The sequence below is a fragment of the Palaemon carinicauda genome, chromosome 24 (genome assembly GCF_036898095.1).
Source record: "Palaemon carinicauda isolate YSFRI2023 chromosome 24, ASM3689809v2, whole genome shotgun sequence".
Taxonomy (NCBI): domain Eukaryota; kingdom Metazoa; phylum Arthropoda; class Malacostraca; order Decapoda; family Palaemonidae; genus Palaemon; species Palaemon carinicauda.
In genome coordinates, this window is record NC_090748.1 from 99556952 (window position 1) to 99583473 (window position 26522).

The 26522-nt window shown below is 39.7% G+C and overlaps 2 protein-coding genes across 3 annotated transcripts in view; one reads left to right on the forward strand and one right to left on the reverse strand.

Moving 5' to 3' along the window:
* LOC137618237 (protein-L-isoaspartate(D-aspartate) O-methyltransferase-like) overlaps nucleotides 1-9017 on the reverse strand; it is a 42428-nt gene extending 33411 nt beyond the window's left edge. For both annotated transcript variants that reach the window (XM_068348388.1, XM_068348387.1), the window contains exons 1-2: nucleotides 8982-9017; nucleotides 5656-5800 (exon numbers count right to left, since the gene is read on the reverse strand). In XM_068348388.1, the coding sequence (XP_068204489.1) occupies nucleotides 5656-5782 (127 nt within the window). In that variant the 5' untranslated portion in view covers nucleotides 5783-5800; nucleotides 8982-9017. The remainder of the gene's footprint in view (nucleotides 1-5655; nucleotides 5801-8981) is intronic.
* A 111-nt stretch (nucleotides 9018-9128) lies between these two features.
* LOC137618238 (DNA mismatch repair protein Msh3-like) overlaps nucleotides 9129-26522 on the forward strand; it is a 42064-nt gene continuing 24670 nt past the window's right edge. Inside the window, exons 1-7 of the mRNA XM_068348389.1 lie at nucleotides 9129-9255; nucleotides 13750-13921; nucleotides 16760-16946; nucleotides 20969-21077; nucleotides 23086-23265; nucleotides 24357-24487; nucleotides 25098-25357. Of these exons, the coding sequence (XP_068204490.1) occupies nucleotides 13796-13921; nucleotides 16760-16946; nucleotides 20969-21077; nucleotides 23086-23265; nucleotides 24357-24487; nucleotides 25098-25357 (993 nt within the window). The 5' untranslated portion in view covers nucleotides 9129-9255; nucleotides 13750-13795. The remainder of the gene's footprint in view (nucleotides 9256-13749; nucleotides 13922-16759; nucleotides 16947-20968; nucleotides 21078-23085; nucleotides 23266-24356; nucleotides 24488-25097; nucleotides 25358-26522) is intronic.

Sequence of the window (26522 nt, forward strand, 5' to 3'; positions counted from 1 at the left end):
TGGAGTTTGTAGGGCCTCGATGTCAGGGCCCTGTGGATGAGGGAATCCTGGTTGGATTTCCTCCACCTCTCAGCGGTGACCTCCACGTCCATAGGCTCAAACAGGCTCTTACCGAACACGGAAGTGTGTCTGAGCCTGCTAACCTCCGAACTGGGGACCTTCTGGTGGAACCTCTCGGCCACAGCGTCTCCACGCTTGAGAATCGTATTGGCCCACAAGCTCGAGACTTGATGGGCCAGAAACTCAATGGTCCGTGTGCCCGAGAGTAAGAAAATCTCCAGCGCCTTCCTGGTGCTTTCTTTGGAGAGGTCCTTGGACCGCACCAGGATGCCCAGAGACCCCAGCCAGATGTCTAGCCATAAAGTTGCCTGCATGGCACACTTGGTGACCTTCTCCTGGCTCAGGATCTCAGTGGCTGAGAAGGACACGTGCCGGTTAGAGAGTCTCTCAAGAGGGACTCCCCCTGTGAGTTCTTCCACAGAGTGGTGCAACGGAAGACTCAGACAAGACTCCTCAATGATCTCGAAGTACCTCCTCTAATGGACTCGAGGAGGAGGGAGGAGCTTGTTACCGGTACATGATCTGCTGGCGGAGGCAAGCTCAGAAAGCTGGCCCTCAACCTTGTCCCTGGCACTCTTCATCCCCTGAGACCAGGGTAAAGCTGCACTGGCCCTAGAGGGTTTCTGGGTGCCATAGACGCGGTCCAGGACCGTGTCCTTACCTTCACGAGGGGGAATCTCAGGGTCTGGGATCCTATTGAAGTGCCTCATGAGGGTCAGGACTTGCCAGAAAGCGTGTTCTGACTCCTGGTGCTCTCCTCCTGAAGGGCTGGCTCTTCCTGGGGGGGACACGTGGACATCCTCGGCGGCTCTAGAAGGTTCCTGCCTGATCCTTGCTGACGATTTGGGAATCGTCTTAGAGTCCTTAGGCTCCCTCCTGGGCGGGATACAGGACTCAAGCAACGAAGGGGGCAAGCTCTTCTTCACCCCTGGACGAGACAACTTCTCAGGGAGAGGCGGAGCTTCCCCCATTGGAACGATGGGGGAATGGTCCGGCTCATCAGACTCTCCTGAGGAAGGGTAGTCCTCATCCACAGGGGAGGGAGAGAAGGTCTGGGGGGGAGGAGCCTTGTGCAAGGACCTGAGAGGAGACAATACGGTATAGGACTCGGAGGAGTTTCCACGGGAGAGACTCTTCTCTTCCTCTTCAGGGGGGAGGAAGCTGCCGCTGGTTTGTGACCCCCGTCAGAGAGGGCAGGCTTAATCGCCTGCACAAGAGCTCTGACTAGGGTGCCGAACCAGGCCTGCTGGCTGACAGTCGCGCAGTCAGACACTCCCTCTGGAGGGAAGGGGATCGTGTGATCCCTAGGAGGAGTCGACAAATGTGGGTTCGCCTGTGGGGCTGAAAGGAAAGAGTCCCTAGACCTGTCCGGGAAGCGGCCCTCCTCTGGCGAGCGTGCTGGTCTGCGCTTGCGGGGAGGGGAACGAGACGAAGACCTGTCCGCCTGACGGCGCTCGTATGACGGGCCCTGGTCAGGGTCGCGCGACACAGGCCTCTCGCGCGACACAGGCCTCTCGCGCGACACAGGCCTCTCGCGCGACACAGGCCTCTCGCGCGACACAGGCCTCTCGCGCGACACAGGCCTCTCGCGCGACACAGGCCTCTCGCGCGACACAGGCCTCTCGCGCGACACAGGCCTCTCGCGTGGGCGGGGGCGGTGGCGCGCAGGCGAGGATACAGGAGCGAGGGAGCGATGGCGCGGGCGTGTGAGCACGCAGCAGCTGGAACGGGCGCGTGGTCGCGAAAGCGAGTAGGCGATGGCGTGAGGCGCGCAGGAGCCGGCACGGGAGGCGGCCGAACGCGAGGGCGTGCAGCGACCTGATGCAGCCCCGGAGGACGCGAGATAACAGGGGCGCCTGAGCACGTGTCCGGAAGAACCGGGCGAGGGCGCGTGAGCCCTGGTGCGGGATCGCGAGCGGCAGGGATGACGCGTTGGCGCTGGTCCGATAGGACCGGCATGCTCGCCTGTGGGCACACTGGACGTGCCGGTAATCGTGGGCGTGCATGGCGCGCATCAGGATGTGGTCGCACCGGGGTGCGCTGCTGTGGCGGCCGCGCGGTTGGATGAGGGCGCTCAGGTGTGCGCTGGAGGGTTACGTTAGTCGCCTTGAAGACAGGAACGGGGCGCGTGACAGGGGCGTTGTGCGCGGTTACAGCACGTGCAAGCTCGCACGGTCTGGAAGGAGAGCCCAGGGGCGGCCGTGAGCGCCCGTGCGCTAGCTTGGGAGCCTCCTGGACGAGACGCGCTGGGTGTCTCGTAGCGAGTTAGTGAGAGCGTGAGCGCTGGAGCTGGCACAGCGCGTGGGCGTGTGTCGCGTGTCTCTCCAGACGGGCGCATCGAGTCTCCTGGACTGCGCGCGACTGGGCAGGAACTGGGGGACGCTGGGGTGCCGGTGGGCGCGTGTGCGCAGGTGAGCGATGGCGCGCTGTAACAGAAACTGCTGTCGGGCGCCGGGGCGCAGAAGGGCGTGGGCGCGCAGGGAGACCGTGGCGCGTGGCAGGAACGATGGCGCGAACGCGTGAGGGTGAGCACCGTGGCGCTGAGTCAGGAACAGCGGCAACGGCAGGAATAGCAGCGACAGCAGCAGGAGAGCGCACAGGAGTAACCTGGCGCTTGAGGGCAAGAGGCGAGGTTTTGCGCTCAAGACCCTTCAGCCCCGAAGGGCCCGGAGACTGCGCAGCGGCAGGATCAGGTAGCGTGTCACGCGCATCAGGAACATTGGATGTTGACGGTCCGGGAGACTAGTCACTATGTCCCGAAGGACGACCATCATCCGAAGGTGATTGCGAACGATCCCCAGAGAGGTCTAGGTTGGTAGCTAGCAGGATCGGTGAACGGCGAGTCGTCTCCTCCGCAGAGGACTGTGGCGACGACGAGCCGAAGAGGCACCTCTCAACCCCCTTGAAAGGGGAAGGAAGGCCTCTACGACAAAGGGGAGGACGAGCCTTCTGCCTTATACGCCCACGAGGGGCCGTGGGATCAGCAAGCTGACCATCAATGGGCCTCCAAAGAGGAGTCTCTGTAAGTGAACTCCCCCAAGGGGGAGAATCACCGGCAGGAGAGACCGTGGGACTTAGATCCTCCTTCAAAGGGTGTTCGGAGGGAGAATCTAAGCCGTCAGCTACCTCAGCCACAGGAACGGGGGTTTGACTAGATCCACGGGATGACTCCGTCACAACAACGTCAACCACAGACAGAGGATCTATCTCCGCTGTAGTCGGCGATTGTTTGACGGCTGCACCCAGTTTGATCATGTCAAACAGGGCTTCCTTGGAGGGCGAACCCTGCAGCCCCAAGGAAGCCCAAAGCTGAAACAAATCACGGTTAGACATTAAGTCCTCCTCCGGGGGAGGAGGGGCAGCCACCTCACTATGGGAGGCAACTACCTCTCCCGCACCCCGGGATCGAACAACAGCACAGCGGTCTACACTACCACTCGCCGGCCTCTCGGAAGAGACCCCTCGAGGAGGAGCTTCGGAGGAGGAAAGGGCAACGAAGAAGAATTCCTGGAATTTTCTCTCTTCAGAGAAGCCTCTGAAAGAGAAAGATCCCTTTTGGCCTTCTTCTTACAGCGCCGGGCAAACCTCTCCCACTGGGAGGTAGGCCACTCCCTACATTCAATACATACATTGTCACTATCACACCGCTGGCCCCTACGGTGAGGACACAAGGTGTGGGGATCAGTGTCGACCGCCGACATAAAGGTCCCACAAGGGCGGCCGGGAAGTCCAGGGCAAGTACGCATTATCTGTAGAGGCCAACTTCAAGCACAATGCAAAAGAGAAAAAGCAAAAAACAGATTAATATGGCAGTCAAAGCGAGGGAGAGCACAGACAGGTCTGTTCTCTCCCCAAGCCAAAAGTAAAGTGAAGCATTCACCGGTGTGTGTGTGTGTGGGGGGGGGGAGCTAGTTACCCCTCACTAACCCCCGCTAACTAGCGGCGGGGTAGTAAACCCTCGTTAAAACTTTTATGGCTCGTCATTCAGCTACACCGAAGTAATTACCCCATGTAAATAGCGTGGTTTGTATTTCAGTTGCAGAACATGTAATCCTTTAGGTGGGGAGACACTGATTGGTGGGTCTTTAGTCTCACTAGACCTGGAAGGCTCTTTTTCTTCCCTGGATATGTCAATCAAACTTGTTCTATACAGGAGCGAAGTTGATTGGTATGCGGTCAAAGGAGTGACCTCTTCCGCTGAAGGGGATGGCAGTCCAGAATACTGTAATAAAAAGTACCTACCATATGATGACCGTAGGGTTGACATATATTTCACCCTCCTCCCCCTCATCTAGGAAGGATTGAGTAATGTTTCGACTGCTTCGTCTCTAAGAAAGGGACAGAAAGAACGGAGTGGAAGAGCCAGACATTCTGTCTTCATTCCAGACTCACATCTATACGTTACCATAGACAAGATGCTAACCCTCCCATATGGGATCTGGGCTTGCTACACTACTAAATGAGCACCCACCACAAGACAAGATGAAAGGGAAGGCCGTCCTGCTGGAAAGGAGGCAGGGCTATTTGCCTCACACCCTCATAAGCTGGATACCTCCTAGTTATACCACTTTAACAACCTACTCCATCTCACGCTGAACCAATCTCCCTCATTGAAGGATGAGAGTTGGCATACTGCGTAGGAACAAAAATTCTTAAGACGACGAGTTCAAACACCTAGTTCCCTCTAGCTAAGATACGGACGAGGAACACGTGTTGAGTGAAGTATACAATGGTATACTGTACTCTAAATATTCATTGCACTAGCAGCCTTGCATATAAAGAATAATCAGAGAACCATGAAAAATAACACCCAATAATTATTTCATATATATCTACACATACACAATAGCCACACAAAAAACAAGAGGGTGCATGGAGCTCACCCCACTTCCCCATTTGCCAATTAATTACCTTGTTGAACAAATTCAAGTCCAAGCCAGCTGTTGACAACAATGTATCCCATACAAAAGACAAATCATTTGTACATGAGATCCTTCTCTCTGGTTACGGTTCATTTTCCCCTTGCATACACACACACTGAATAGTCTGGCCTATTCTTTACATATTCTGCTCTGTCCTCATACACCTGACAACACAGATTACCAAACAATTCTTCTTCACTCAAGGGGTTACTGTACTGTAATTGTTCAGTGGCCACTTTCCTCTTGGTAAGGGTAGAAGAGAGACTTTAGCTATGGTAAACACCTCTTCTAGAAGGACACTCCAAAATCAAACCATTTGTCTCTAGTCTTGGGTAGTGCCATAACCTCTGTACCATGGTCTTCCACTGTCTTGGGTTAGAGTTGTCTTGCTAGAGGGTACACTTTGGCACACTATTTTATCTTATTTCTCTACCCCTTGTTTCATTAAAGTTTTATTAGTTTATAAAGGAGATATTTATTTTAACGTTGCTACTCTTCTTAACATATTTTATTTTCCTTTTTCCCTTTCCTTACTGGGCTATTTTCCCTGTTGGAGCCCCTGGGCTTATAGCATCCTGCTTTTTCAACTAGAATTGTAGCTTAGCAAGTAATAATAATAATACACTTTGTTGGAATAATTATTTAGAAAGTGTAAATATGTAAAATCACAAACCTTTCAGGTGTCTGACCATATCAGCATTGTCCCTGCCATGAGATCGCCACGCCATTGTGAAACGAAATCTACACTGCAAGTACACACCAGCCACAAAAATCAAGCGCAGAGCTTTTTGGCCTTGCATTCAACGTAGCAGTTTACTCTGAAAAAAAAAGAAGAAATGGTTACCCTACACATTTGTTTGAATTAATAAGTTGTATGCAAATGAATGATTAAATATCTATTTCATAATAACCTAATTCTTCATGCTAATTTCAAAAGTTAAAACTTGCAGTAAATTATTTGTTGAACAGGCTGCTTTAAGTCTCTTTTTATAGTTTATCTATGAAAGATCTGTTTTAATGGCGTTACTGTTCTTCAAATATTTTATTCTAATTGTTAATTGCTTCTCTTGTAGTTTAATTCCTTATTGCCTTTCGTCACTGGCTACTTTTTCTTTGTTGTTTGCCCTTGGGCAAATATCATCCTGCTTTTTCCACTAAGATTGTAGCTTAGCTAATAATAAAAACAATAATAATAAGCTGCATAGTTATCCAGAAAACTTGACAGTTCTACTTGGGTGAGTATGGATGTATATTTCAACGTGGTTGGTGTGGCTAAAACTGATTTGTCGCACTCATTTTCTTATTTGTTTCTTGTAACTACTTTGGGTAAAATTAAATACAATGAAAATGTATCAGTTAGCATATGGTTAGTCATGTAGTTAAGCAGCTCCAGATATAAATAAATTTACTATTATTTTTATGCAAAATGATTTCCTACAATGAAGCTTTTTCCAAAAATATACCCATTTTCCTGTCAATATATTAACTAGAGAAACAAGATTTAGGTGTCAGACTACTATATCATTGTCTTCTAATAATATACAGTAAGTATTCTGTATTTTGATTGTTTTTTTTAGTACTATATACAGTATTAGCTCTTGTTATAGGGGGTCACAAAGGGGTGTCGCCTTGACAATAAATAAGGGCCTCAAAATCAGGATGATTGGGGGTACCTTAGGCTACGACAGACCACTTGATATCCTTACAACTTTAGCACGATAGCAAACGCAGTTGGCATCGGCATACGTTGGATTGGATTTTCAATATGGGTTATATGATAGAAAATTAGATTAATTCTCCCATTGTCTATGCCATTAACTATGGCTCAGAGTGTTTTGATAAACAAATTTTGCTGGATATTGTTATTAGAGAAAATATGACCAAGCTTAAAATCTATAAAATTCAGTGCAAATGGATAGAATTGTATCAGATCTTGACATGGAGTTTGGAATAAAAAAGAAAAATTGTGCTCTAGTTAACATTGAAAAATAGGTACATATACTGTACAATAAGAGCCCTCTTACAATGACGTTTTCTATGGCAATTGCGGTTTCTGATGTATTGACCTACGGTAGCACCACCTAACTTCATCTAATTGCTATGTCAGTTATCAGCATGGGCTTCTCCTCCCCTTAACCTTAGCTACCATTGAAAAATATTGTAATGACCCTTACATAAAAATGGCAAGTTTGAGAAAAATTGTATGGAGGAAATTTGACTAAGAAAAAGATTGTGCAACTAATAACACCTAAATGGTTACATTCACTATCAGTCATAGGAAAGGAACGTTGGGTCACCAGGACTGCTGCTCGCACTGAAAACGAGAATACTTCCTATCTGTGTTCGTTGTTACCCACATTCAATTATATCTACGCGTATGTTGGTTAATGAACTAAAGCTAATTATTCACTTACTGGTCTTCGCTACCCCGTGGCTCTTGGTTTTATTTTACATTAACAGAATTTTCCCAAAATGATTTTAATTTGGATATTTTAATAAATCATTGCTAGCACATTTGTTTAAACCCATAACCATGAGTTGCTGAATAACAATAACCAAGTTAATCAACTTCTAAGATTTTATATTTCCTAATTAGCACAAAATACTAGCCCATGGGGCTAATGCGTGTAGTGAAACATAGTATGCTTGAAAGAACATAGAAAATGGGATGGAAAGTCACATTTTCTATGAGTCTGGAAGTCCTTTCCGAACAAAAACTCCCGTGTTTTGACTTTTTCATTACTTTTACTCTATATTTGACGCACCATATCTCAAAGATATTGCTTTCAGCCAGAAATCATTATGAAGCTCATTCAAGACACTTATAATTACACCATATACCCGTTTCCTAAAGCCGTAAAAGAAGTTGTTTTAATAAAAAAAAAAAATTACCCTTTACGCTCTCATTTAAAACATTAATTTATTGATCTTCTACTCTGGCAAGCACCGCTGTACACGTAGCGCTTTGCACGTTAGACGAGTATTTTGACAGACAGAAAAACAGTAGCCCAAATCACCTACAAACCTCCCATAAATATTTCACCATTGCTAATAAGAATGGTAGGAGCCTTTTTAGTTTGTTGGGACAGGCTTGGGACAGCCAGGAAACCTAGTAACAAGTGTCTGTGACTTGCGTTTGGACCGGTGTGTCGGTCTGAACGATCCCCCAGTCTCAGAATTCTCCTTGATAATCTGAGCATGAGGGAACATTACCGTTTGCCAGTGCATACGAGGTTGATGTTTTATTTTCCTGTAATGTTAGTGTGCGCAGCTCAACATTACCGCTCGCCAGTACATACGAGCTTGATGTTTTATTTTCATGCGAGCGAAGCGAGCTAATGGCGGAAAAGAACCATTATACAATGTCAAGGAGAATTCTGAGACCTGGGGATCATTCAGACCGTCACACCGGGCTGAACTTAGAAAATATTGCCGTACTTAAAGGTAAATTGTATTATTTAAAATTATAAAATAACTATATACATATTATGGTATATCAGATCATAGTCAAAAACACATTTTCCCCATAAGGAAAAATGATTTGACAAGTAATAAGAAAGATATCGCCTGTCCTAACAAACTACATCCTACCCGAACGGTGCATTTATATATGTTTAGAGAAAGAATTATATTCGATTAGAAATACCACTTGTCATGTGCTAGTTGTAATGGCGACTGCAATGGATGATTTTAATCCTAATTCATTATAATTCACCAAGAAACTAAGCAAATATTAATTCAAACTCAGTTTTTAAACGTTTTATATTGGAAATAACACAATTATACTATAACAACTTCCATTACCCACACTGGGGCCCCGTATTAGGTTAGCTTCAAGCTTAAGTAAAATCAGTTGGTCATTCGGCTGACACGAATATTAGCTACTTAAAATTACGAATATTATTATCTGCGATGTTTTTATTATACTTATGATTCATTATTCAATGCAAATAGCTAAGAATAAAGTCGAAATAACTCAAAATATAGCCATGATCTCACCACACCCGTTCTGGACTGTTTACCTGCACAGCTGATCGAACACTATTTGTTCGATTCCTTCACTTTGACTTAGGTTGATTATATATATCTCTAATGATTGATAGTCATCATAAAAAAACAAGCAGAGGGTAAAAAATCATTCTATATATTTTATTCATTTATTTTTATGCATTTTTAAGCTTATTATTATCAACTTAGAAATAATATAGATATTTATCAAGGCTGAAGCCTTTCGGACACCGTTTATGAAGAAAACGCGGCATACAGTATTACAGTAAGTCAAGGTTTTTATTGTATTATTGTATTATAAATCTGTTTATCTTCATTTAAACAAGAATTATACATTTATACATTCAGTAGTTGAAGCTATTTAACTATTAGGAAGCAGGAAAATACCAGGCATTATAGTTATGCTTAGTGTAACTATCGTTAGTAACCTAAGCATAGTTAGCCCTGTTTCTTCTCTTCGTATTATCCATGTCTTATTATTGTTATTATTATTATTATTGTTGTTGTTACTATTATTATTGTTGTTATTGTTGTTGTTGAAGCTATTTAACTATTAGGAAGCAGGAAAATACCAGGCATTATAGTTATGCTTAGTGTAACTATCGTTAGTAACCTAAGCATAGTTAGCCCTGTTTCTTCTCTTCGTATTATCCATGTCTTATTATTGTTATTATTATTATTATTGTTGTTGTTACTATTATTATTGTTGTTATTGTTGTTGTTGAAGCTATTTAACTATTAGGAAGCAGGAAAATACCAGGCATTATAGTTATGCTTAGTGTAACTATCGTTAGTAACCTAAGCATAGTTAGCCCTGTTTCTTCTCTTCGTATTATCCATTTTTTTATTATTATTATTATTATTATTATTATTATTATTATTATTGTTATTATTATTATATTATCGAAACGTTTTAGTCCCTCTAGTGAATAATTAACAGGTTTAACTACACAGTAGTCATTAACAGTTAAAGTTTTGCTTTTATCCCTTTACTACAGCTAAAGTTATTAAAATACTTGTTTCAACTCTACAACCTTTTGTGCATTTGTCTTTAAAAAATAAAATACTGTATTTTAATTTTCATGTCCTGTTGTATGTATTTCCCCAGAGCCTATCAATTTTTTTTATATGCAAGTAAACTTTTCATATCTTGACCCTTAACAAAGGCCACACAAATCATCCGAAAATTTTCATTTTGAATTTTTTTCTATTTAAGCATAATTAACCTACGTTAACCTAAATTAATTTCTTTAATTTAAGGTTGGGGTCCGATCGTCTTCTTCAAATTAATGGAGTCTTTGTATATCAGCGGCCAGTTCCTCCCGCTTGCGCAGAAAATGGGAATTTTCTTCCCATTTTCTGGTCATTCGTAAGACGTTTTTCGGCTAAACTGATTCACGAGAACATCACCTAACTTAAAGTTTCCTAACCTATCCTTTAAGCCATGTCCTTACCTACTTAGCTAAGACCCTAGCCAGCCTTCGTCATACATACAGGTGGCCGCTGTCGTACATATACCCCAAATTAATTTACTCCTACATGAATATTAAGTATCATCCTGTGATGGGAGTGACTTTAGCGAAGTAGTTTTAACGCCTAACAGATGGTTGCCAGTCAGTCATCACGATTAGCACTTTTGACGTCAATGACAAGCATTATGGTTGTACTCTTGCTATCTCTCAAATATTATTGTAGTTTTAATTTTCTTTCCAATATAAATGGGTAAGTGCAAAGCTATGCGGTCGTGTGTCAGTAAACCAGGTAAAAAGTGGGGTATGTTGATGTCTAATCTTGCTGTTGATCCCAATCACCTGTGTTTATACCTTGGGACATGACTTCTCAACATCCTCCTTTGACGACTGCATTGTTGTGGCTACTTCTGCATTGGGCGGAGCTTGCTAAGTAGAAAAAAAGCTAGGAAGGATACGTTTTAATCGTTTTCAGCTTTACTGAAACTGCTCCCTAAGAAATTTCATAGCTCATTTTTTTCTTCCGGGGTTTTTCTGGACTTGGGTTCCTCCAAGCCTGGGTCCTCTGAAAGAATAGGGATGGGAAGGATACCTCAGCTCACCCCAGAGTCAATCATGAGTGAGAACTGAAATATCATCTTCCTCTGTTGATTGATTGATTGATTTAAAGTTTTCTGGCATCCTGACATCTAGTTCTTCTATTGAAGGTAATATGTACTCCTCTGCCATTTCCTCAAGTGTCAACTTTGGCCGTACAGGCTAAAGATGACGATCTGGACCTACTAAAAGTTTGGCCTTCCTTGGCCATCTTTGATGCGCTGTCAGTGGGAAAGGTGCTAAAGATGTTGGCTGCCACTACGACTTCTGAAGCTTCTTCGGCTATGACTATCCCATATCCTATTGCACCTGTGAAGGTGCTGGAGGGCATGGCGCCTGCTGTTGAAGAGATCCCTGTGGCCTCTTCCTCTGTGGGAGCATCGTCCTTGGCCCCCAAGATCTCAAACCTGAGGAAGGCTGGCAAGAAGGAGAAGAAGCAGCACGTCTGCACAGCCTCCTCTTTCTCTTCCGAGTTGAGTCCTCACCCACTGCCGAGCAAAAACCATTAGAAGAATGTAATGTGAATCATAGATAATTATGATACTTTAATTTCCAGCCATTTACATAAACCATGTATTTTTCCAACTGTGTGTCTTTCTGACCATTACTATTACTCCAAAGACTTTTTAAGTAGCGTCCTTGCGTTGTGATTACCAGAGTGGGGTTCAAGTTCCACTCAAACTCGTTAAGTTCCTCTGGTCTCTGCAACCTTACCATCCTTGTGAGCTAAGGATGGGGGTTTTTGGGGAACCTATAGGTCTATCTGTTGAGTCATCAACAGCCATTGCCTGGCCCTCCTTGGTTCTAGCTTGGATGGAGAGGGGACGTGGGCGCTGATCATATGTAATATGGTCAGTCTCTAGAGCATTGTCCTGCAGTGTCACTGTCTCTTGCCTCTGCCATTCATGAGTGGCCTTTAAATTTTTAAACTCGGGCCCCCAAGCTTGTAGAGTGGGTTAGGGGTTAAGATAACTTTTCCTCAAGAAAATAAGGTCAGATTCATTGAAAGTACAATATGAATGAAGGATCATTACCTTTTTTTTATATAGAAAACAGTGATGCGGCTCACTTCTGAAGAATTACCACTCGGGGTTTGTGTGCCCTTAGGACACCGGACTTTGCACCTGTGCCGACAGAGGCAGACGATCCCGAGTCTGGGTGTTATTGCTTGAACAATCTTGCACTCTAATTCGTGAGTGCAATGGTCAGGGGGAGCCAACCTTGGCTCCACCTTCTATGAGAACATCGGTCATTGTTTGGCATTTCGGTACCCCTCAAGAATCCAGGCCATCCCTAGAGTTGCCATAACAAGATCTGGCTAGTTTGGCCCTGGATCAAGTTAACGGTCTTGATTTTAGTGCTGCCCTCGACTGTGTTAATCATGAAGCCCTTTTGTTTCAAACTTGAATATATGGGAGTAGGTGGGTATTTTCTTAGCATCATCATTAGATTTATAAGTAATAGATTGCAAAGAGTAGTTGTTGATGGGTAGCATAGTGAATATAGGAATCTAATATCTAATGTTTCTTAGTAGTGTTCTCGTCCCATTAATTTTCAAACTACAGGTATATACAGGACTTGTATTATTTGGTTTGGCCTTGAAAACAAGCTTCTTGTATGTGTAGATGATGCCACTCTTTACATCAATTTCATTTCCTGAATCTAGATCTATGGTTGCTGAATTTCTTGAAGAGATTTAGGTAGAATTAGTGTATGATGCATATTAGGAGGGAACGCAGTTACACCCTAGCAAAAGTATGTCATTGGCTGTGGCCTCGTCAACATCCGGATCTTTACAATGACAATGTCGTTAACTATATACAAGTTGACTAGAATTTGAGATGGGACTCTTGATTAAAAATTTACTGTTGAGAAAAACATCCAGTTTTTTTTCTTCAATTGTAAAATAAATTAATATGATGAATACTTGACATTTTCAAAGATCAATCTCTCTTGAGGAAGTGTTTTAATTATTTCATTTTACGATGTTTTGAGTATTGCTCTCATGTTTGGTCATAAGCTGCTGACTCTCATCTTAATTTCTTGGACCAAATCTTACAGGGTATTAAAATACTTATTCTTATCTGGATATTAATGCGTCTCACCGTTGTTTGGTTATTTCTCTGTGTTTGTTGCATAAGATTTTTCATAGTTCAGTGTCCTTTGCATTCAGATCTTCACAGACTGTACCATCTTGTACATAGTATTGTACCAAGTCGGAATTTAACTCTAACAGTGTCGTCTTTTCCATCATAAGCCTCAATACTACACAGTACACTTCTAGAAGTTTTATTCCAGCCGCAACCAATTTGTGGAATGATCTTCCTAATCTGGCTGTGGAATCAGTGGAACTTCAGAAGTTCAAACTTGCTGTAGATATTTTATATACGATTGATTTACCTTAACATTATTAGTAATTTTAAAATACTTTACATCTTTATTTTATTACTTCTGATATACTTTATAGATTATTTATTATTTCTCTATTTCCATTCTGTACTGGACTGCTTACCCTGTTGGAACCTCTTTCTCCAGCTAGGGCTATAGCTTGCTTGGTAGTAATGATCATAAAAATAATAATAGTAATAATATGGAAATAAGAAAATTATTAAATCTTTTGAATGTGACGGTTAAGAATTTCAGGTTCTTCTAAACTATTTATTCGTCAGTGAAATATACATTTTTCTTTACAGGTGACAAGGATTTCTAGATTCCAAAGAGAAGAGTGTGTCTATCAATATGGCATCCTCCGCTAAGAAACAGCTTACGATATCAAAATTTTTTGCACCAGTGAAAAAGAAAGGAGGGCCTCAATTTGAAACTGACGAAGAAGTAGAGATTTCGGTGACCATAAAATCCAATCAGGTATGTGCATTCTTGTTTGCTATTATATCCCCTACATTGGATGAGTGCCTATCCTTTCGAAGATACGAGTTTGTGTGTGTAATAAAACAAAAATGTTTTCATTGAGTGTAAAACGGAATACAAAGTAATTTATTTCTTTTATGTTATGTTCAAATAGCTTTAGTAATTATTGGTAGTGTACCTACAGTATATAGGAACCTAGCATACAAATATTAGAAATGTCAACTAACTGAAAACAATAGTGAATAAGGAGTTGGGTTTTTTTTAGCTTGAGCCCATGCTTAGGTAAGTTGGTCTTGGGAACTTTTCAACTTGAGAACCCACTCTGGGAACATGTCCTGTTCTTATGTAGGAGACATGCTGTATGCTCTTCAAGACAGTTTTTTTTTTTTTTTTTTTTTTTTTTTAATCATACTGTAGGATAATGGCGTAATGAATGCCAAATGCAATGGTCATCATACGCCAGGTATTTCATTCCATACTGCATCTCCCTCTCGGGGAAGAAAGATTCCTTCACAAACCGAGTACCAGGTGCATAACTAACTGCAGTAGAGGGGCACTCAATAGAGCATGTCTTCGCCATGCCAAGCAGTCTTATTTTGCTCTTAACTCTACTGCGTACTTGTACTTTGATGTATTTTCCTCAAAATCTAATGGATTTGTCATTGGGTCATACCCCACTTGTCCTCCAAGTTTTGTTGAAATTGGTTTAGTAACTTTTGTTTAATGTTGTTCACAAACATAAAATAAACTAACAAAATATTTACCATTTATTTCGGTATCCGGTCATGTCGCCTACATGCCATTTCGCCACACTATGGAGTCATTTCGCACACACTGTGGAGTTATTTCGCCCACACTTTTAAGTCATTTCGGCCACACTGTGGCAGAGTTGCCAACCTGATTTCTACTATACTAGTGGATGGCTCATGGTGTTATTCATGAGGGAAAATTGTCCAAATGAGACCTCTTCACTAGTAGGTACTTCAGTTGTGACGTCATCACGAACTACCTCCTCTTCCCCATGCTCCTCCCCTACCTCATGTCCTTGTATTGACCATAGAATAAAAGAATTCCTGGCTAGATGGTAGACTGCACAGTCGCGTGTATTCAGTGTCTCATCCCTGTAAGGGCAAGGCAAGAAGGTCTGCTGTGCGACATGTGTGGGAGGTGGCAACACAGGAAATGCAATACTGGCGTATTTCGTGCTGATTACTGGGCAGCTGTGAAATCCGGTATTTCCATTGATTGGGAGTGTAATACTTGCACCTTCACTGACGAACCAACATCCCATCCATCCCTTCTCCACAAAGAGGCTAAATTGACGTCAATCTATATTAGGCTAGTATCCGAAAAAAAACTACGAAGGATCCAAAGGAAAAAATATAGACACTTACAGGGGCGAATATTTACTGTTTGGGAGGAACACACGAGGGGTGAGCTATCGGCTTACAAGTTGCTGAAAGCATGCGCTCACCTGAATGGCCCAGTGCGCAGCTGAATCCTGCATGTGTAGTGTGTACTGTACTTGTTTTAAATGTATCTGTATTTTAATAAAAGTTTCTTCAATTCTTTGTCACTATCTGAATATTACATGTATGTAACTGTCTTTTAATAAAAAAGAATACTTTCTGAATAGTAATACATTTATTTAACTGTCTTTTGATAAAACTTTATTTTTAATTTTTTGTAACTGCTTTCTGAATCTTGCATATATGCAGCTATTTGTTAACAAAAGTTTTTTTATTTCACCACTTTCTTAATCTTACATGTATGTTGACTCTTATATGTGGGCGAATTGACTCTTATATGTGGGCAAATTGACTCTAATATGTGGGCGAATTGACCGTGATTCTTTATTTCCCATTACGATCATTTTCAAAGTACTGCTGCCTACTTCTACTTTGATGTACTGTACTTGATCCAAAATGATACAGATTCATCCTTGCGTCATACCCAACATGACTATTAAGTTTGGTCAAAACTGGTACAGTAGTTTTTGTGTAAAACTGCTCACAAACAAACAAACAAATAAATAAACAGACAGGTGAATACATACCCTTCGTAAAGGCAATTACTGCCCAAGCCCTATCAGCGTACTTGTCCCTATAATAGGCAGATAGAAGTCTTTTAAAGTTAAATCCTTAGCTCCTTTATGGGACCAAGGATACTGGCATATTCTAATAACTGAAAAGAGGCCACAACTTTGGTTCTAGGTAGAGCTTCCCACCAGTGAGTGAGTCTCCCTATTTTAAGGACAAAAGGTTTGTTTATGCATTGGACCAAACTACAATATGTATTTTTTCTAGTTATACAAACATAGTCTTTTAAATTTAAACTTCACACCTCAACCAACCCCTCTTAATCAAGTTGAAGGTCAAATGAAGTCTTTGGCGGGAAAGTGGGCAGGATTACTTGCTCGCACATAACACCGGTCGTTAACTACCTCGTCAACAATTTCAGCGATGGGTCCAGCTCCCCTATTGACATTATGTATATTAAAGGACTCAAGTTTGTATTGCTAGGAAATATACAATTTACTTTAAAGGTTATTTCATAATGAGGGATTTTTCAGGTCTCGAATGCATTAATCCCATTCATAATCATTTGTATGGGGAAATTTAATTCAGTGATCGAACATATTGTTCAAATGACCCTCTGTTATTAGTTTTGTTTTATCTCCCACATTCCTCTGTGTTATGATACTGTATAGAAATTGCAGTACTGTACTGTTTATGTATATATCACCATTGCAATATAGCTAATAATTAATCAGCTATTTTATCTTTAAGTACAGTATGTGAATATTATCTTTGTAACAGAATTATTTTTTTTAAGGTAACTGTTCCTCTTAAGCGTACCAAGAGCAGTGAAACCGTAAGTGCAGATGTATCACCGCAGGCTAAGAAAGCTAGAAAAGAGGAAAAGTTATCTCAAAAGTCTCCTGGTAGTGAAAATGGAGGGGATCAGATTTCCATGACCCTTTCCCCCTCGACTAAGAGTAAACTGGAAGCCTTTTCAGCAGGTAAGGTCTCACTTTTTCTCGCCATAGTCATGCGTTTTAAGACTCTCAAGGAACTAGGTACTGTAATTTAGACCGGGGAAAGGTCTTTGTAATGCATTAAAATGTTTTTATGTTGACCAGGCTGACATGAGTCTTTTTATTGTTTATATATGACATATCTGTTTTTGACGTTATTGGTCTATATAGGACATATTTGTTTTGATGCTGTTACTGTTTTTAGAATGATATATTGTTAATTTATTCTCATCACTTATTTATTTCCTTATTTCCTTTCCTCAGCGGGCTATTTTTCCCTGTTGGATCCCTTGGGCTTATAGCTTCTTGCTCTTCCAACTAGGGTTGTAGCTTGGCTAGTAATAATAATAATAATGTAAATGTACTTCATAGTCCAATTCTGTTTAGATTTACAAAGGCATCATTTTGATAAATCTTACCTCTAGGTCACAGTGCCTGTATTTATGAAATGCAAGTTTCCGACTTTTAACAAGAAAAAAATCATTACGTACCCTCCCCTCCTAGGATCGCCAGTATAGGATCCCCAGCCCAGGGTAGTAACTCCAGAATGGAGCTCCCACAGCCACACCCCTACCTCTGGGTCCTTGTAATTTTTTTTTTTTTTTTTTTTTATTATTCTTATAATTTTAATGTTAAAGGTTTACCTTACGGTATATTTTTTCATTCTAAGCGACTCTAGTACTGCAAGATTGTTTTGTGCCATTTCCTGGTAATAGCTGGTAATATTTTCAAGATTTTAGGTTATGGCTGACAGTAGCCTTGCTGCTGCATAGCTTTCAATGGTTACTTGGAGTGTGAACAATCTAATTTTATGCTGGAGTTTCTCTTCTCATGTTCTTTATTTGGATCACTTTTTCTATCAGGGATTTTATTTTCTGCTTAACGTAAATTGGGTAGCGGCATTTATTTATTTATGGATCTTTTTGGCAATGTTATGATTGCAGCAGTCTGAAAATACTAGATAGGGGATAGGGTTTTCCCAGTCCCATTAGTGGAATCTTTTGGGGTGAAGAACCAGTCCCTTCATGGGTGCTCATTTCTCATTCTTTTCTGACCTTTCAATGTAGAATTTTTCACTGATAACTGGTTTTCATGAATTAAACTAAACTGCCAATATTATTCATTCATTTATCTACATATCGTATGCAGATATTTGTTTTTTATAACTTGGGATTATTAAATAGTTACCATTTAGAGGTACGGTACCCTTAGATTTGGCAGTGGTTTTCTTATTATTATTACTTACTAAGCTACAACCCTAGTTGGAAAAGCAGGATGCTATAAGCCAAAGGGCTCCAACAGAGAAAATAGCCCAGTGAGGAAGGAAATAAGGTAAAACTACAAGAGAAGTTTAAGATCATCTGAAAGTCCCAATTGAGTTCTAAATGTTACAACCACTTTTCATTTGTTCCTACACGAATTCAAACCATCATCCTTCGCTAAGGGTATGACTTCAGTGAAGCTGGAACGACTGTTACAAATTTAACGAGGCAATTTAACTACCGACAGGTGGTGGGGAAACCCAGCCCCTAAGGTCCCCCCTCCCCCCCTTAGTCAGATGGACATTCGCTTTTGACTTCGGTCGCCAGCAGTACTCGCATACTCTTGCTTAATTGCTTTAATCTTATTGTTTTCTCTTTTTGGGTAAACGGTTGTGGTAGATCATTGGAAACGTCCCTGCCTGGCAATCTATTGGATGGGGGTTGGAGACCCACTAAAGCTTGATATTTTCTTGCAGTGTCTGCAACATGACCATCCTTGTGACGTAGGGCTGTGAGGGTTTTGGAGAGCAGCCATGCCTTACCCTCCCTGGTCTTAAATTGATGGAGAGGGGTCTTGGGTGCTGATCATATATGTAGATGGTCAGTCAGTTTCTAGGACATTGTCCTGTCCCTTGTTTTTGCCATTCATGAGCTACCTTTAAATGAATATGTATGCAGACAGGCTTTGAAGGAAAGGTGAAATGACTGGCCCTTCCACCTTTTCTTGTTTTCTCCTCGAGGGGATGAAACAGCCACAACCATTTACTAGTCAGTCATGCGACGGAATGTCATTCTAGCAGGCTACGCTCTGCCTAGAAGCAAATTGCTGCGTCCTTACAAAAGGAAGAATGCATTTGCCTTGATGGTCTGGTCCAACATTTCAATGTTTCTCCCTAATAGAGAGATATAAGTGTACCATGACCTACTCCTGATTTTTTCTAAAGTCTGATGTAGCCAAGGCCCTAACAGCATCTACATCCACATGTGTAACTGTTAGGAAGTTGCTGAAGTCACCTTCCTTGCTCCCATATAGGACCAGGAAGGATGACATCTCCAGGAAGAACCCTCTACTCAGGTTCAAAGGGACTGCCTCCACCTAAGGACGAGTCTCCTATTTAGAGAGGGATAGTTTTTATTCATTTAGGAATGAAAATTTTACAGTTTTCCAAACTGTAAACCTACCTTTAAGTAACACTTTCCATCTCAATCACCCAACTCAGTCCTTGGGTCAAAGGTCAAAAGGGACATGATACAGCTGGGCAGGCAAATGCCCCTCTCCTCCGTACATCCTGCTCACTACTGCTCTTTCCTTGTTAAAAGTTCCAATGATATACCAGCTGGTTGATGACGTACAGTACTCCTATTTAACCCTTTTACCCCCAGGCTATTTGGAAATTTCCAACCCTTAACCCCCAAGGGGTTATTTTTTTCCCAGCACATTTTGGAGTATATTTTTTTTAAATTGCTCTAACATCCTTAATTTTTGTCATAGAGAGGTCAGGTTGGTCTCATTCTCTTGGAAAATGCCTGAATTTTCTCTAAAAGTTATCAAAAATGCGAAAAAAAAAATAATTTTTATAGCATTTTTTTGCAAGGACGTACCGGTACATCCATGGGGGTAAAGGGATGGTTTTTGTGAAACATACCAGTACGTCTTTTGGGGGTAAAAGGGTTAAAGGACGATGATTTGCATTGTTAGTAAAAAGTCAAATTACCATGAAGATTTGTGATTCTAATTGCTAAAATTCTGGGTTTTTTATAATGGACTAAAAAAAAAAACAGTACATGAGATGTCGATGACCTAAATCAATTTGAAATTCTAGATGAAATGTGAAAAAGAAAAAAGATGTAGAAGCTGAGGAAAGAGATTCCAAAAGATAATGACCAAGATTGCAGTTATTTCTGTTTGAAAGTTTTAAAGAAAAAATAAAATACTTTACTAGAAAATAGTGGTTCATGCATTGAAAAAAAGAAATACTTAACAGTCTCATATTTTTGTGTCAGATTTAATCTTATGAGACTTGTCATCAAGATACAATGAGTAAAAGAAACTACTGTGAGCATAAATATCGAAGACATAATATTAGGGGTCATTGACAATCAACTGAGCTTTTCGAGAAGAAGCAATTTGAACATTGGGTAAGTATAGAAATTAACAAAATTTATGAAGATTCTGTTTTTTTCTCAATATTTATTATACTGTATAAGTAATTCATTTATTAATCTTTTATTACTTGCAACATTGATTTGTTTTAGATACTCCTGTATACAGTACATCTTGTTAAAGCGTCGTTCTTTTTTTTTTCTTGGAAATTTTGGAAAAATGTAAATGGACATAAATAACTTAGTTTGAAAGCATTATGTAATTTCTTTAGTTCCTTTGACTGAGTAATACCAGTACTTGATTTTTTCTTTTATTTTAAAGAATGTCGTTGTAGGATTTTTTTTTTTAATTTTAAAGAATGTCTTTGTAGGATTTTTTTTTAAAAGAATGACTTTGTAGGATTTTTTTTTTATTTTAAAGAATGTCGTAGTAGGATTTTTTTTTTTAATTTTAAAGAATGTCTTTGTAGGATTTTTTTTTTAAAGAATGACTTTGTAGGATTTTTTTTTTTTTTTAAAGAATGTCTTAGTAGGATATTTTTTTGATTTTAAAGAATGTCTTAGTTGGATTTTTTTTATATAATTTTAAAGAATGGCTTTGTAGGATATATTTTCTTTTAGTTTTAAAGAATGTCTTTGTAGGCTCTACAAAGGAAATGGAAACGGAAGAATCCTTCGAAGAAGAGGTACCGCCGGCAAAGCAAAACGGTATAGCTACATCATCGGTTAAAAACAAACTGGATGGCTTCAGGTACGATTTCCTTAAAAGATTCATTTGCAAATAACGGATCATACTATTTTTCCTTTATATGGTAGTTTGGTTTATCCTGTGTGACTCGATGAGTTAGCACGGTAAATTACAAATATCAGTCGTATATTTACAAGGGTTTTCAAACCTCGATATGCTTCTGTAGATAATTGATTATAGTTGTAATGAAGATATGATGATGCAAATTGCTGTAGTAAGATTTAGATAGTTTTTAAGAATATAATACTTATTATTATTATTATTATTATTATTATTATTATTATTATTATTGCTTGCTAAGCTACAACCCTAGTTGGAAAAGCAAGATGCTATAAGCCCAGGGACCCAGTGAGGAAAGGAAAAATAATACATTCTAAAAACAATGACATTTGAATAAATATTTCCTATATAAATTATGAAAACTTTAACAAAACAAAGGGAAGGATAGTGTGCCCGAGTGTACCCTCAAGCAAGAGAACTCTAACCCAAGACAGTGGAAGACCATGGTACAGAGGCTTTGGCACTATCCAAGACTAGAGAACAATGGTTTGATTTTGGAGTGTCCTAGAAGAGCTGCTTACCATAGCTAAAGAGTCTCTTCTACCCTTACCAAGAGGAAAGTGGCCCCTGGACAATTGCAGTGAAGTAGTTAACCCCTTGGGTGAAGAACAATTGTAGGGTAATCTCAATGTTGTCCGGTGTATGAGGACAGAGGAGAATTTGTAAAGAATAGGTCAGACTATTCGGTGTATGTGTAGGCAAAGGGAAAATCAACCGTAACCAGAGAGAAGGATCCAATGTAGCACTGTCTGGCCAGTCAAAGGACACATAATCTCTTTAGCGGTAGTATCTCAACAGGGGCTGGTGTCCTGGCCAACCTACTACCTATATGAATTAGTGTAGCCAGAAACGCAGTTAGTGAAAAAAAAAAGATTGATATTGACGTCGAGTCTAAGTGACGACTGTCTGTAAATGGAAATTTAATTTTCTGTTTGAGTGTGGTGTTTAAGTCTGATATGGAAAGTGAATGTTGAGTAGAGTTGAAGATATTTCATATTGTCATGTGGTGATACAATTAAAGAGCTTTCTTTAGAAAAAAGTGCAAATAATTTTTTTTACAATTAAGAAAAGTTATCAGATTATAATAAAGTTTATATGTTCTAATATCATTATTTTCCAACCTGAAATTATATAGATTATTCATAAAGAAAATTATTCAAGCATGTAATAAATTATTATTATTTATTGGCAGGTTGTGTATATGTATCGATTATGAATAATATTTCACTAGCACAAATTATTTAATTTTCTTGTATTCATCATTTATGTTAATTGGATCAGCTTGAATCACTACCTTATTTGGTGTTAGAGCAGTACGGCACTGATAATGGATAGTCCCTTGAAGCTGTATTGTGTGTCTGCATTTGTAACGTTAATATCTAGTCACATTCATTGAAATTCAGCATTCTTGTTAACACCTTAATGGCTTAAGAGTTATGTTCAATTGAAAATTCTCATGAATATTTTTATTGCTTTACACCAAAAAATTGTCACTTGAATAATTAGTAACGTTAAAGTCTTAAGTTTAGTACTGCCATTCTTATAGTCCATGAAATTGAAAAATATGTTGTAAGATAACTATTTGGATGAAATTAGCTAAAGCTCAAATAGTCTTCTCTTCTTCTTCTTCTTCTTCTTCTTCTTCTTCTTCTTCTTCTTCTTCTTCTTCTTCTTCTTCTTCTTCTTCTTCTTCTTCTTTGTCTGCATCTTTTCCCACTTTTATGTGGGGTCGATGTTTCTGGCAAGTTTTCTCCATCTACCTCTGTCCCACACTTCATCGCCGGTAAATCTCACAATCTCCACTGGCCATATTGGTTTTGGCTAATTTTCATGGCCGGATGCCTTTCCTGCCAGACATTTTATAGTTGTTTTCATATAGAGAGTTATTTTTAAAAAGAACCTTTTTTTTTTTTCAAAAATGTTGAGGGGAAATCCTTTTGTTTTTTTTTAGATCACCTAAAGCCAGTGAAGATAGAGCAAGCACCAAACAGCCAACCGAGAATAGCAAGAAAGGTGGCCTAATGCAGCCTTTGCCTGGTATGAAACTAACGCCTTTAGAACAACAGGTAGTTGCTATAAAGAACAAGCACCCAGATACGCTTCTGTTCATCGAATGTGGATATAAATTTAGGTATGTATGGTTAAGTATCTTTTATTTTGAGAACTCTGGTACAGTATATGTATAGTTTTTATGTAGAGTAAGTCATGTAGTTAAGACTTATTAGTCATAATTAAAGGTATTGCTATATTATTACTCTTTTAATCTCAAAAACTGTAGATGTGAATTTTAGTGCATTTGGTTTTGATTCTTTTTGTTTATTAGAAATTTTAAGATTTATATTTGGGGTAAACATACCCATTTGCCAAAGTAAAAGTATTAAAATAAAGTATTTTCATATCTTGAGGTATCTTTGTAAAGTATACTTACCAGTGACATTGGCTGTTGTCTGCTTTTTAAGTATATTTTTTTGTTTAAAACCAAAGACAATAACAAACAAAATTATTAATGGTGTGTAACAAATGTTTGAACTCTGGTTTGTTTGAAGCCATATACACAGTAATTAGTTTTACTCAAGTGCAGCAGGTTAGAAAAGTTTGAATAAATTGGAAGGTATAAAGAGTTAAACAAGAATCACTTTTAAACATTTCAGTATGCCTGTGTATATGTCGAAAAATTTTATAAGATGGATTATAGAAATTTTAAAGATAAAATAATGTGTAATCTTATTCACTGGTAATTTAAGTAAAGAGAAGCGCTGATATAATTATGTGGTCACAATGGATACAGCCTAAAATATCAGCAGAAAATTGTACATACATATAAATTTTTTCAAGAATTTAATTTAATCTTATAATTTACATTTGTTCGTTTTTTTTTTTTCATCCGTTTTTTTCAACCTTCAAGGGATGCCTTTTGCGTCAATAGGCGTAGGAGGCGATGATGATGATGATTGTTCAAGTTTCTAACAGTCCAATATTTTTTTTCTAGAGACAAACTGCGTATAATTAGTAAAAAAGGTATAATAAGATTATTAACTAGGTAGTAATAGGTGACTCCTGATAGTCTGGCAAAATATCAGAAAACCAGGAAGAGCTTGGAACCAAAGGTGCTGGAAAATTGTTGGTCTACATGTAACTGTATTTTAGACCTTATTATCCTCATTAATATATAGTGGATTACAAAAATATACCGGCAAGTGATTAACGATTGTAAATTTTTAGGTTTTTTGGGAATGATGCAGAAGTTGCAGCTAAGGAACTGAATATTGTTGCTCATCTCGACCATAATTTCATGACAGCAAGTATTCCTACCCATAGATTACATGTCCATGTGAGAAGACTAGTTGCTAAAGGTATGTCATGCATTGGAATAATATGTTGAAATACTTTTAAGGGACATCCATGTTTATTGAGTGCTTCACATTTATTGCCATGTTTTTGTATCAGCAAGGAAAACTTTGTATGATGCCAAAATTAATATTAGAAGTAATTACAAGCAAATATTAGTTTTTTCATTAAGTGTTACCCAACATTCTTTTTGCTACAAGATTTGAAAGAATAGTTGACCTGTTTAGATCTAGGTTGTTTGGCCATGAATCAAGTTGACAATCTCACCTCCAGTCTCAAACAAGATCTCGCCCTCCTCCTCTCTCGAGGTACTGACTTGGGATAAGCTAAATAGAAAAGGGCTGTTCATTTTGTTATATTATTGATGCAACTAGAGAGTTATTTCACTGGAAATAAGGCCACTTATATGTTGAAGGTTGCATAGAAATAGTTTTTTTGCATTATAACTACATGAATTGTTCTGCCTTGGTCAAATAAAAAGCAGAAAGTTACATTTTGCATTGGTCTTTACATGAAAAAATAGATGACTTAGCAGTGTTAGATAATCTTTAACAATTCTTTAAATCAAAGCTTTTAATTTCCTCCAAATTAACTGAATATACTTCTTATCACAAGGTCATAAAGTTGGAGTAGTGAAACAGACAGAAACGGCTGCAATCAAAGCAGCTGGGAGCAATAAAGGTGCGCCATTTGTTCGTGAGTTATCGGCCTTATACACACGCTCCACGCTCATCGGAGAAGATGTTTCACCTGCAGGTGGCGTAAATGAAGTCACGAGTGAAGATATGGCGGAAAATGTAACTACCATGTTGTTGGTACTAAATGAAGAAAAGAGTTCTGTGGGAAAGGAAGGCACAGTTTCCATTTCCATTGTGGTAAGTGAATTTATTTATTGTTTTATTTTTTCCAAGTCTTTGTTCTTAACCTTTGCCAACTTTGTTGCGAAGGTTATGTTTTGTTTGGCGTGTATTTATTTATTTATGTTTGCATTTTTGTAATTCGCATAACTCAATAACTATTTATTTAGTTATTAAATTGGAAGCGGCTTTCAAGAAATAGCGACCCTGCATATCGGGAAAAGCTTTAGTTGAAGAAGAAGAAGAATAACTCGATAACTATTAGATCGAATCTCATGAAATTTGGTGGGTTGATTGGCCATAATCCAAGGACAATTCGATTAGATTTTAGAAGAGATTAGGTCAAGCTCACGAAAAGATCAACAACATCTTTTTTTCTGTATTGTGGTCAATTTTTATCCAATTCACATGAAACCTCTGTCAAAATGTGCATAATTCAATTATCTATCTTGTAATAATTTGTTTCCAAGTTAACAAATGTGGCGTTGGCAAAGGTATGCGCTCTACCAAGTGCCCGTTCTAGTTAGATTATGAATTGGATTGATTAACCCTTTTACCCCCAGGCTATTTGGAAATTTCCAACCCTTAACCCCCAGGGGGTTATTTTTTTCCCAGCATATTTTTTTTAAATTGCTCTAACAGCCGTAATTTTTGTCATAGAGAGGTCAGGTTGGTCTCATTCTCTTGGAAAATGCCTGAATTTTCTCAAAAAATTATCAAAAATATGAAAAAAAAAAAAAATAGCATTTTTTTTGCGAGGACGTACCAGTACGTCCATGGGGGTAAAAGGGTTAATCTGGTGAAGTGGTTGTACTTTGGATTTTAGTCTTTGGCCATGCAAATATCTTCCGAGACATCTTACAATTGTTGATTTTTTCAATATTAAACTTACCCGATAATCATGTAGCTGTCAACTCCGTTGCCCGACAGAATTCTACGGAAGGGATACGCCAGCGATCGCTATACAAGAGGGGGGTGTACTCACAAGCGCCACCTGTGGCCAGGTACTGCAGTACTTCTTGTTGACACCACTTCAATTTTTCCTCTGTCGTGCTTCCGGCAAGACGTTCATGGATACGCTTATAATTTTGGAGTCTTGTTCACGGTTTTTGGTGAAGTATTGCTCTAAGATTTCAGCTTTCGCTATTCAGGAAGTTTTATTATTAGCTTAGCTAGCTTTTGG